Raw genomic sequence first — 13,040 nt, forward strand, 5'->3', positions numbered from 1 at the left:
TCATTCTCTTTATTAGCCCCCACAATTTACTGTCCTTTTTTGGCAATCCAAAAGACCTTTATATGATACTTGTTGAATGTTCAAGTGGCAAAAATTCTGTAGAGTCTGTCATGGTAAACTCTACACTCTGTGATACGATTTTTAATAATTAGTGTATGCATGTCCAGATTCCAATGCAACAAACTGAAATGCAGTGAAGCATTAGTTTTAGGGCATGGTTTTGCACAATGGAGATGTAAATGTTCTTACTTAGATTCACTGGAAATGCAATTGAAAACATCGCAGCAAGTGTTGTATGTAGCTATCAGATTGTTAATAACAATTGTGATTGATCACATATTAATTGAATTAATCGCTCATGCCTACTCATTTTGCTCATGAGGAATCAACAGGATGAATACTCATAAGCGAAAATGGTGCTAAGCCCTTTAATTTGCAAGTTTTTTAATTGCTTGTATTGTGCGAGACTTAATTTTTACTAGTTTAACCACAAAGGTAAGGTGAATCAAGCCTATAGGGGTACCACCTACAAAAAGTAAAACAAACAACAATAAGATAAACAGCAAAAATAGACAATACAGGTAATACAAAACTATAGATACACAAAAGTAATTATTTAGGTTTACAAAGAAAACTATACAAAAATTGCTTAAAAGTGACACAGCGAGATACTAACAATATATTAAACGGAGAGAACATTGCATTTGAGTGGTATCGTATGTATGCTCACTACTCGAGAGCTCAACTGCATGGACCTTATTAAAATGTTTATTTATGTGTGTGTATCTATATACTAATGTCTCCTTTTTACATAACTGGTAGACTGCAGCTAGCTACGTGCGAAGCTACATATATAGTCTGGTACATGTATCTACCTATTCATAGCATGCAGCTTGCTCAATTATTGTAGGTGAGGCTCTTCACTGCATGGTCAGCAAGGTGTGTTGCGTATCTGTGCATAATTTGCTTCCCAGTTTACTGCTCCCTCTGGTATCTTTGTGATTTGTCCCATTTTTGCTGTTGTACATGTATATATGCATTCATGTCCACCACACCATGTCCAGCATAAAGCAGCCAACTGTCAAATTTACATGTCTCTATTGATAACACTTTCAAATTAGACTTTTTAACTTGAAGAACGATTTAATTGCCTATTACGAAAGGTTACACTTTGCTATGCCTGCCACCATATGGCATCAGTGGCCATTAATATGTTAAAGGTGGATCTGACTAACGCTTTTATTGAGTATACAGTGGAACCTCTATATAGCGGACACCCACGGACCAACCTTAAGTGTCCTTTATATGGAGGTGTCCTTTGTAAGGAGGTTGAAATATTTTATGCATATAATATCATACACAGCATAATTATAATGTTTGAAGATTGATTACACTATAACAACAGTTCACACCTATGCACATAGTCAGTCACTAAGCTGTTCTTCACTCTCCTTTGAAAAATAACTATCTAAAGTTGTTTGCTTACTAAATACAAGAGATGAACAATACAGGCGAGCTACAGTAGTAACCATTGAACCAACTTTCAAAGCTTCTTCTGTAAAACCTTTGTTTTGTAGAAATAGTTGGACATCTTCTAGATTTTTCATTGCATCCTTGAATGTGTCAATCTTTGGTACAGCTTCAACAACTTCCATTTCTACGTCACCTGCCACACAATCCTCCTCATCGTCTATTGGATCTGGCTCAGAGGAGCAGGCTGCAGCAAGGAACTCTTCTTCCCAGTGCTCCTCAGATAGCTCACGGCACACTGGTAAAGATCCATCACCATCAAGGTACTCGTCAACAGAACAGGCGCCATCACTTACAACTTGAGGGATCAAATCATGGAGGTGAAATTCGCTATCTACTGCTAGGAATGGATCAGCATCATCTTGACCCACATTACAAGTGGTGACATTGAGATCTTTGTCAAGTACACCAACTGACCGAAAACATTTGCATATAGTCTCTGGTTTCACCTTTTCCCAAGCTTCGCTGACAAAGTGGATGGCCTTCAAAACATTCAGCGACTCTGCTACCTGTGATGCAGTATCACATTCTTCAATTTTGGTAAGAACATATTGCAAAAACAACTGGCGATAGTGAAATTTGAAATTCTTAATTATCCCTAGATCTAGTGGCTGCAATTGAGAAGTGGTATTTGCTGGAAGGAATACAACCTTAACATTGCTGTACTTATCTTTTATTTCAGGGGGATGGCATCCAGCATTATCCATCAGTAAAGCAACAAACCGAGACTGAGCCCTCAAACTTTGATTTATCTTTTTAAGAATCCTATCCAAGATATCTCCAGTCATCCATGCCTTGGACTGGCTGAAATAAGAGACAGGAAGAAGACTCTTATTAAGATTTTTAAAACATCTCGGGTTCTCATACTTCCAGATAACAACAGGCTTTTCTTTACCACCATCTGCATTTGCGATGAATGCTATGGTAAACCTTTGTTTGCTTTTCTTTCCACCTTTGCAAGACCGACCTTTTTGAACAAAACCACGTTCAGGTAATGCTTTCCAAAACACACCAGTTTCATCTAGGTTCCATATGTCCCTTTTTGCATAGCCTTGTAAAACCTCAGGGAGTCGCTCTTTCCACGAGTCCACAGTTGCACCAGAAACATCACCGCTTTCTCCACTTACTGTCAGTTGTTTAATATTGTATTTTCTTTTCCATTTCTCCAGCCATCCATTGGAGCCTTTGAATTCGCCTCTCCCTAGACGCTCTGCAATTTCTTTTGCCTTCACTACAAGCTGTGGGCCTGCTGGGTAAATGTTTTTAGAACAAGCCAACAGGTACCACTTATACAATACTTCATTTACTTCACTGAAGTCAGACTTTCGCGTGCGGAGGCTTACTTTGCAAGATTTATCAGAGGCATTACTTTCATACAAAGCCAATAGCTGCTCTTTCTCTTTTAAAACAGTTGCAATCTGAGTCTTCCCACAGTTAAAACGTTGACATAAACCTCTGACCCCTAGCTTAGGATTTTTCTTTGCCTCTTGTATAACTTCTATCTTCTGCTTGAGCGTCAGGTGCTTTCGGCGTGTTGAGCAAGAATCCGCCATTGTCACTGATTATACCAATTAGTTATAGACAGGTGCAATCATTGTCGCCAATTAGTTACTGACAAGTACAATTAGTTATAACACGTGTTTATTGCGTGTAAAAAGTGTAGAAAAGCGTCATCATGGCTCACATTGTTGCTCATCCTGAGCGTGTTGTTTTCTTCGAGTTTGATTCATATATCCGAGGGTACCATGCATACATGGATAGGTGGGAATATGAAGTTGGCGAAGTTTTACCGTTAAGAAGGGAGCCTGACAATGAAGTCGATGTTAACTCTGTCGCCATCATGAAAGACGAAGAAATAGTTAGACATGTCCCATTTAATTTAACTAGATTAATATCACAATTTCTTCAAAGAGATGTGAACGTAGGCTTCGTGGAAGTAACCGGTGAGAGAGTTAACCGAGGAGCTGGCTATGGCGTCGAGTTACCCTGCAAATACCGCTTGTATGGACCTGCACCTTACATTAACAAACTGAAGGAATTAATTGCACCTTTGAAAGAAAAAAAAGTTATTGTAAATTGTGTAGAATATGTAAATATCATTATACTATAGTGATTCCTCTCAAGCACCTAAATTAAGCGCTTCAGTGGCGTCCGTTATTTAGAGGTAAGAGCATACGCGTATGGTACCAGAGGGTACTTGTCGACTGTCCGTTGTCCGTTACAAGGAGGTGTCCGTTGTGCAGAGGTTATTAATACATTGAAAACAATTAGCAAACGGCTGGGACCATAGTTTACTGTCCGTAACACGGAGGTGTCCGCTATTCGGAGTGTCCGTTAATAGAGGTTCCACTGTACTTGGGATTCTTTTCTATCATGTTGTCAATCTGGCCTCCCAGAATTGCTTAGCTGGGTGCAGTGGCCTTACTGCTGCATCAGGGAGCTATGATTTGGTCCTCATCAGATCACCTCCTCAACTGGTGTACAGCAAAGTGATCCTCGTGGCCAATTGCTGTTTTGCCTTGTCCTTACTGACTTTTTTATCCAGTGCCACTTTCCTGCTGGACTGACTTTTAGTTGTGGTACTTGGATGGTGGTACTGTGGTGGATACTAACTCTGCTTTTGCCACCTTTTGCAAGTGCTTATCTGTAATGGTTAAGGACTTGGGGAACCCTCAAGTAAGCTCCTCTCCTCCAGAGTTGCTTAGGTGTCCTGCATACTATTCACTCAAATTGTGTTATCTCACAGCTAAGGTGTTTTGACTATAGTCTTCAACCTGCTCTAGCTTGCATCTGTAGGTCCTTTATTTCTGATTTTACTTGGTTGCAGGCTACTTTACCATGTTCAGTGGGAGATTTCAGTTTGTATGAAACCCTTCTTGGGGTTTTCGCAAACAAGGTTTTCTATAAGCAAGACTCCATTGACAATGTTGGGACTCTTGCTAGTAGCATGATGGTGATCAATAGGCCTGATATAATATTATATACCAGACGTGTGGACACAACTACACCCAACACATAACAGATTAAATTTCATTACTGGGATGGAATATATACATCAATTAACTTGCATATAAAAAAACATTTAGCTAGCAATGTAATAAGAGTGGGAACTTGCATCATCATAGCAAAATTGAAAGTTATGGCTCGTGCAGGTTTTTATAGTAGGTAAATTTAATGTCCCCACATGCCCTGTCCCTGGTTTTATAACCCCAGTCATATATCATGAATTCTTGTCACCATATATACATTATAGAAAGTTATGTGTAGGAAGTTGTATCACAATAATAAAACGTTACTGTATATGCCCAACAGTAAAAGAGCTCTCTGAATTGTGCGCTCTTTTGTGTACGTCCTCTTGGGGGTGGGATCCTGACATGTTTCCTTCCATCCTAGGTCAGAATGTTGCTGCTTCAATCTTTCTGCCTTGATTATTGGTGATTCCCTTCCTGACCTTATCCATCCTGAACGTGAGAAATAGGTATTCAACATGAACTTGATGTTGCATTTTGCTTAATTATAATCTTTGTTCAGGTCCTAGCCAGAATCCATTGAATTACTGCTGACTCCTGTGCTAGTTCATGACCTTGGGCCATTCCTTGTGATTATTTGGGCCTACCATGTCCTCCCATGATCTCATTGATACTAGCTTGGTGTCCATGTATTCTCTTCCACTTCTCTTGTTTACTAACCTTGTGATAGCATTGTTGATCAATATGGTGATTACATCATTGGCTGTTTAAAACATGGACCATAGGTATTCATAGGTATTATGTTTTTTGTGATGTGATATACCATGCTCTTCTTCAGGACAGTAGCAGCAAAGAACAGTGGTGTGCTGGCTCCCGTTTGGATCATCTAGGGAACATCCTTTATCCTGGATTTTGTACATGGCAGACCTGTGTCCATTGCAGGAATCTTTGTTGAGTCAGTCTGCAGTCATGGCTTGTGTGGATGCTGCTAGAGGAGAAGATAAGAATGCTCAACATGATGAACTTGTGTGGATAAGGAAGTTCAACATGATGAGCTTGTACGGACTGCTGATGGTGTCTTTATCTATATGGTGGTTAAATCTTTAGGGTTGTGATCAACAGCTAGTCATCCTGTGTTGCAGGTCGACAACCACCAAGAGTGGCATCTCTTGCAGTCTTGCCTGCTGAAGCAACTCTCTGTTTTTCCAAGGCACCACAATGCTCAAACTTTTTTACATCTGTTCAGTTTGTTGCCTGGAAGTCCTCTACTCTTCCTTCTACTTCCACTGTCTGCAGTGTACTCAAGTTTTAGGCTGCAGAACTTTCTTGTTAATGCCCCTGTTTGGGGGTTGTTCGCATGCTGGCAGGTGTTTTGTAGGTCAACATAGGTTCTGTAGGATAGCTGTTTTTTTTTTCTCTTCGTTTTTAGTTTGTTAAACTAGGTTTTACTTCTAGCTAGAGATGCAAGGAGTGAGTGCCATTAGGGAGGGATAATAGAAATAAAATTCTTTCAAACTACCAAAAGGCACTCCTACAATGGCTAACCTAGCTACAAGCCAATGTTCATCTGAACTAAAATTTTACACAAATAATTGGTCACAACTCTGTTGGATTTCCACCAAAATCGGTACTGAGATTTACTTTGGCAATCCCATTAATTGTGCCAAATTTCAGCTTAATTGGACTGTCGATTTTGCGATGTGCTAATAAAAATCCAGTATTGTATGATACTATCATGGCTTGACTAAAATGTCCTTACACCCTTCAGCACTATATATGCAATGGGTTAAAACTAATGTTACAGAATATACATAACATACAATACACCTGTATGATTTTACACAAAACCTTGTAATAGCTGCGCTTTGGTAAGTTTCTGCCAGTTTCCTGCAAACTAATTCCATCTCTTCATTGTGTTCCTTGGTAACCTTATTTAGTTCTGCCTGTAATATGCAGAATTCGATCACAACAATAATTACACATAAGCAATTTGAATCATAATATATGAAAAGTAGGGCTCAAACGAATATTATATTATTTGAAAATTTGCTGAATATTTGTTTTAAAGGAAATATATAACGTCAGTGTGTACGGTACATAGAAATTCTTGATCCTACATAACTTGATCAGTTATTTAGGATCAAGAATTTCTATGTACTCTACACACTGACATTGGTACAACAGGATTATTGATATCTCGTCCACACCAGAATATTCGAATATTTGGTAGTTATGAATAAAGAATATTCGAATAGTACCATCCACTATTTGTTTGAGCCTTAAAACTTACTCTAAATTAACACTTAGTGATGCATCATTTACCATATATCTATATATTAATCCTTTTCGCCCACGCACGTGTTTTTCGAGCATTGATCCGTCATTCTTGGTTGGATTCCAATCGGATCAGTACCATTCAATTCTAGAATTTGAGACAAATGTTTTGATCTAGGATTGGTGGCGATTCGTTAAACTACCGAAAATACCCTTTAAACCACCGTAACTACCTGAAGAAGACACGAATTTGTCCAAAACTTTCTGGAGGCCCTTATCGTGTTACCAGCCTCCCCCATCCCCAGCTTACACTAGACGGTTCTCTCCCCTGAGGACAACAGAACAAGAAATGTAAAAATCGAGGCCATAAAAATTTCAAACACAAACTCCTCCCAGGTTTCCCCCCCGATTTGCTTCAAACTCGCTAGACCAACTACCCATCCAAATCAATGTGTCATAAGGTGGTTTTCATATCTATCATTACGTGCTAGCCTTGGTTGCGAGATACTTATCACTGTCAAAGGCCATTATAAGTTTACGATACTTGTATACGGCGTTCCGGTATACACACGTTGCTAATAGAAATTAGATGACGCCATGGTTAAAATTTAATTTCTGAAAGCTTACAGTGAGATAGGATCAATCACTTTTTCATGATTCAACCAATCACATCAGCGAATTTGATCATGTGATCTGGTGTGTACGCTATCATCTGGCAAACACACTCGCCAGTATAAAAGGAGAGTTTTGTAGTGGGTGTGGCCAGTCTACGACTACTTTACAGAGACTACACAAGAAAGACTCACCGGGAATACACGCTCTGCACCCCGCTGCGCTCATTACAAGGATAGACGTCCTGAGGCCTACACCGCTGTGCGCTAGACGAAGTATAACTACTGCGATACGAAGACAGGCAGGTCAGGGAAACCTAAAATTGAGGATTACCAGCACACCACTGTAAGGGAGAAGGAAACAGTCAATAAAGGATAGTTTCGTAGTGGGTGTGGCAAGTTAACGTAGGATGATCACTCCGACCAGGCTGCCTACAATGACACACTCTGCACCCTGCAGGATGACACCTTTGTGAACGAGGAAAATTACGTTCAACTACTCTAATAGAACATCTACAGTAGGTGACTTTAAAAGTTTACATTTGGTTTTGTAAAGACCATTGTAATGTAATAGTTTTATGATGACCTTTGTAATGGTAAACACCAAACATATCATAATTACTATCATGTTTACATATGTTTACATATTTGAAACAAAACAGTCTAGTTGCCAGTTGCATGCACAACCACACAGAGAGGGGCAAGAACAAATTAAATGTGTAACTACCAGCTGGCAACAAGCTTGATAACAGCAAGGGCAGTGAAATTTGTAACTTAGTAGCTGTCATGTAGCAGTCAATTAACAAAACAATACCTGTACAACATACAACACAACACAAGCAATCATAATTACTATTGTAATTACTAAGGCAATCATAAAAACCAATGGTAATTACTAATAGTATTACCAATAGTATTACAATAGTTCTTTTTGAACCAAATGTAAACTTTTTAAAGTCCCCTACTGTACCTTACTAGGTGACGAATCGTGGGGACAAGATCATTTAGTTGCTGTTGCAGTCTACAATGTGTAGGGAGACACAGGCACATTTTCACTCCTTGGTAACTCAACAGGGACAGCTGAAACTTCCAGAAGCTCTACTGAGCAACCACTCTTCGTATGAAGGATTCACCTGGGCTATGCTGATATACAACTCTTTACATATGCTGGTGTTGACCTTCTTGCTCAGTACAGCCGATTAACTTGAATACCCGTACTCAATACTGTACTGCATACACACTTTGTCATGTAATAAGTAAACAACATAACAATACCATGACTAGGGTGTAGAAATGGAACTCCAATTCAGTCACTCAAATTGACAATGCAATCTATCTGAATATATACCACTATAATCAAATGCAAGTTGAATTAGAATATAGCTCATTGTGGTAATGTACCAACCATTGGTCAACTAATCCTCATACCACACTCTTATGTTAGTTCATGCAACATCATCCAAATGAAGTAGAGTACATCCCAATTGTGGTATTTGTCTGCCGCTCAAAACTAATTTTATGTGTGTGCATGGTTGTAATGGGACCTGCATGAGTACTGCACAGATGCGCAGAAATTCCAGTGCACAAGGCCAACCTACATTATAAAAACTATAACATCAGTCACTCTTTGTTCATGAAGCCTCCAACATTATAGCTAGATTTTAGTGCCACACACAATTGAAGAGATTATGCGTGCACATCAGTAGCTATGCATAATCATGACTTTGTATTCACAGTAATTTCACACAATAGCACACAATTGTCTTAGTATCACGCGCATTTTGCGCGGGTACACCTAGTCAAAAACTATTGCAGAAAAGACAAATTCTGAATTTTGAAGGCTTTAGTGGAGTACACATTTAATGCAACAGTGCACTTGCGTTCACGTGATCCTGCTCAAATACTCAAAGCATTGTTAGCAGTGGCTTGAGAAATGAAGTAATATTGTTTGGAAAAGACTGGCTGATGAAACTTTGCTTGGACTGGAATCAATTGTGTGCTAACCATGTATGTTCTTCTGTCTCCCTGTAGGGGTATTATACTGGATGAGCATCCAGGCAGTTTTCTCTTCAGAGTTGGGAACTCTAAAGGAAACTGTACAGTAACAATTTCCTTGGACCCCACACAACAGCCCTGCTTTTGCAATGTCAGAATAGTGCCCTATTCACTAAAAAGGTTATTTGAGAAGAGTTGGATTGCTTAGCACAGTAGGGGGTAATGGAGCCAATAACCTTTTCAGAATGGATTGTCCCAGTGATAAAGAATGATGAAACTGTATGAATATGTGGTGATTACAAGCATACTGTGAACCAAGCAGCTAAAATTGACAGTTATCCTTTACCCAAGATCAATGACCTTTTTGCAGTGCTAGCTGGAAACCAGATCTTCTTAAGGTGGCGCTAAAGTAATAATGCGCATTCTTAACAACAATCTGCTGTGTCTCAACATGGTCTCAATTTAAGACATATTGAAAGCTAGTACTTAATTTTGCATACAAATAAACTATGCATACAGGAATCTATCATTCGTAGAGAGTATAAAGCGTAGAACTGCTCTCAAACCAAGAAATCGGTGGTACTTAGTGGACCACAGAAGACGCGTTATCTCTCAATAACCTCAAGTTTTAGCTCCAATACTTCACATGATGAAAGCATACTATTACAAGAATCATCCTACGTATCAATAAGTGGAAGCGATTTACAAGTCGAAATATATGGCGTTTAAAAGCAGATGATAGCCTTGTTTCACCGTTCACACCAAGCGAAGAAGCCATAGAATGGACATATGATATACCGATATGTAGAATTATTCAGACACTATTGCTTACCATTCATAAGAGGTTTCGTGGCTGTTCAACCCGTGTCTAGTGTCTACAGAGAAAAGATAATGTTTGTAACAGGCTGTAAGGTGAGTCGAAACAAATAATAATTATTAGTAGTGCTTGTTTTCACATTGTCAAGGTTGTCAATTTGTTGTAAAGGTGAGTTACATTCCACCTGAAATGTGTAACAGCAGCTGCTTGTTGTTTTTGCTAACAACTCACCTGTTATTCGTGGCTGTTTTTTACACTTGGTAAGTTTATTATGGTTCTGCGCCGAATTAGCCCGCCTGATTTACCACAAATTGCGTAGTATATGATATGTTACGTCATATGTATTTGCTATGGCTTCTTGTGCGCGTCATTGCTTTATCGCCACCTTAAAGCCTGATTTGGCCAGTGCAGATCCCACTGGGACGACCAACATTCTTAAAGGCTTCTATTTGAAGTATCCGCAGCTCCTGCTAATTTCCAAAGAGCAATAGAAGGGTTTAGCTGGTATCTGTGTCTATTTGGATGACAATATAATTATGGGAAGTCAACATACATCTTGAACTTCTCAGCTGTGTTGCACAGAATGGCAACAGCAGGTGTGACATTATAATGAGACTAGTATACAGTAGCGGTAAAAAAAAAGTTCCCGTTGCATTTGTGTTTACCTAAGTGTTTTAAAAAACGTAATGTAAACGCAACACAATCGCTTCGCTTAGAGAACGCCTCAGAGAATAATAATGCAATGCAAACGCTTTACTAGAAAAAGGAGTATACAGTGGTAAAAACCTTGTCAAACTACAACAGTACAATGTAGGCTAAACCATTGATAACAACAGCAGCTATTTGTAAGATTTAGTTAATAGTCGAAGATTATTATGATTATTGTTATAACTTAGCTGTGATCTACCTAATGGCAAGTGAACGAAGTTTACAAACAAAAGCTATGCCCAGTTCGTACTCTATCCGATGGCTACCATCTATATAAAAAGCTGTCCGTCTTTCCACCCATTATGCCGCTTACTTACCAAACTTAGCGCGAATTGACACAATCTGTGCTGATAATGAAGCACTCATCATCCGGCTACTCTAAGATTTTTATCACTGAGTTCATGTGTGGTTCCGTTTGTTCTCTACAGCGCATAGAAGGCCAAGATGTAGAGAAAACTTGAGCAACATTCCTTTGAAAACCACAGCACATACTGTTCAAGTGGCAGAACGCCTGACTAGCGTATAGGAGTTTGTGAGTTTGAATCCACCTGCTGGCAGATATTTTTTTCTACTCAGTACCTTTTTGTGCACACCTTTTTTAAAACATGACTTTTAGCTCATCGTATCTTGGTATACAAAGCACGTATCAAGGCGGGACTTTAGCGAAATTAAACACCCATCATCTGGCAGGATTTTAGCAAAAATAAACACCCATCATCTGGCACCTCGAGTGTTGTTGTAGCAAATCAATACGTGCTTTGTTTGCTTTTTATAGGGCGATGAAGCAGTGCAGGGAAGGATCACTGAAAAGTTGAGCTACATTCCTGTCAAAACCATAGATAAACAACTGTGGCAATTTGCACACCTCCCCTAACCTCAAGTTATTACAACCGACCTTGGTTCAATCCCCACCTAGGTCATAACTTTATATTTCACTTTTGGGACCTTTTTGATGCACCTTTAATTGTTCTATCTGTTCCATGCAAGTCTTCATCTACAACTCTTATGCTCACTTTTTCAGCACTGGCACTTAACTGCCTCACAACATAGGGACTCTTATAACACTTTTGGGATAGGGCAGGCAAATTGCCAACATATTTAGTCTATCAGTGGTTGGTCCAGTTTGTTGTATTAGAGTAGGTAAAAGTTTCTTTCACACTTACAGCTGCAGTATCCAGAATATCTACATCTATGTTTTAACCACATAGGTGTGCACTGACATGCAAAACTGTTTATTCAGATATACCTCTGCTGTAGTAAATAAGCAACTTGCATGATTGGAAAAATACTACTGTGCATCTGAAAAATGACATTACTGGAACTATGCAGAAACCGTAGTTTACACTGAGGAATTACGTGTGACCTGGCACTGCTGTTTCACTAATCCTGCTTACATCCTTTCACTGTAAAGGATCATACATTATCTTGTCACGTGAACGCTATAAAATAGTGTTGTCACGTGAGAAATAATCATGTTGTTAATGAGTTGAACAGTTGGCGCACAAGTGAGAGTGTGTCGAAGTGAAGTCACTTAAGCCAGACGAGACGTGGCCGTAAAAAGTGGGGGCTTGTCTGGCAGAAGAAACACCAAGACAGAGTGACGAGTCTTCTAGTGAAAAACTTTAATACGGAAGATTGCTCAAAGACATTAGGCTGAATAGAGCCTAAATTAACCACAGGTGTTTCATTCCTTGGTGCCGGGTGTTAATAGGCACCAGAAAAGGTTCAGAGATAATTGATTTGAAGTTTTTGTTGTGGTGCGCGCAATTAAATACTACATTATTTTATATTTATGACCACTTTGAAGATCAAGTCATAAATTCATGCACATACTCAAGTAAACATGTTGACCACATTTTTATGTGTATATAACATTTGCCTGTCTGATCTTCAAAGTGAGAACGCAAATATTTCGAAAAACCATTTAGTAATTACAGTACTATAAATCACACATTGAGGTGCAAGCAAGTGTTCAAAATATAAAAAACTCTTGGTAGAAGTAATGCATCTACTGTATACATTGTAACTCTTCTATTCCCTGGACCATTGATAAAGTGTTCATTTTTGAGAAACCACAAACTTTTCTTGGATTCCACAATTGTGAATGAACGCATATCCTGGCTATCAAGGTACCTG

At 39.1% G+C, this 13,040-nt stretch overlaps 1 protein-coding gene across 4 annotated transcripts in view; it reads right to left on the reverse strand.

The window, feature by feature from the left end:
* LOC136262153 (synaptonemal complex protein 1-like) overlaps window positions 1-13,040 on the reverse strand; it is a 391,211-nt gene that overhangs the window by 199,849 nt on the left and 178,322 nt on the right. For all 4 annotated transcript variants that reach the window (XM_066056308.1, XM_066056311.1, XM_066056309.1 and 1 more), the window contains exon 15: window positions 6,348-6,442. In XM_066056308.1, coding sequence (XP_065912380.1) covers window positions 6,348-6,442 — 95 coding nt within the window. The remainder of the gene's footprint in view (window positions 1-6,347; window positions 6,443-13,040) is intronic.

The sequence above is a fragment of the Dysidea avara genome, chromosome 7 (assembly GCF_963678975.1).
Source record: "Dysidea avara chromosome 7, odDysAvar1.4, whole genome shotgun sequence".
Taxonomy (NCBI): domain Eukaryota; kingdom Metazoa; phylum Porifera; class Demospongiae; order Dictyoceratida; family Dysideidae; genus Dysidea; species Dysidea avara.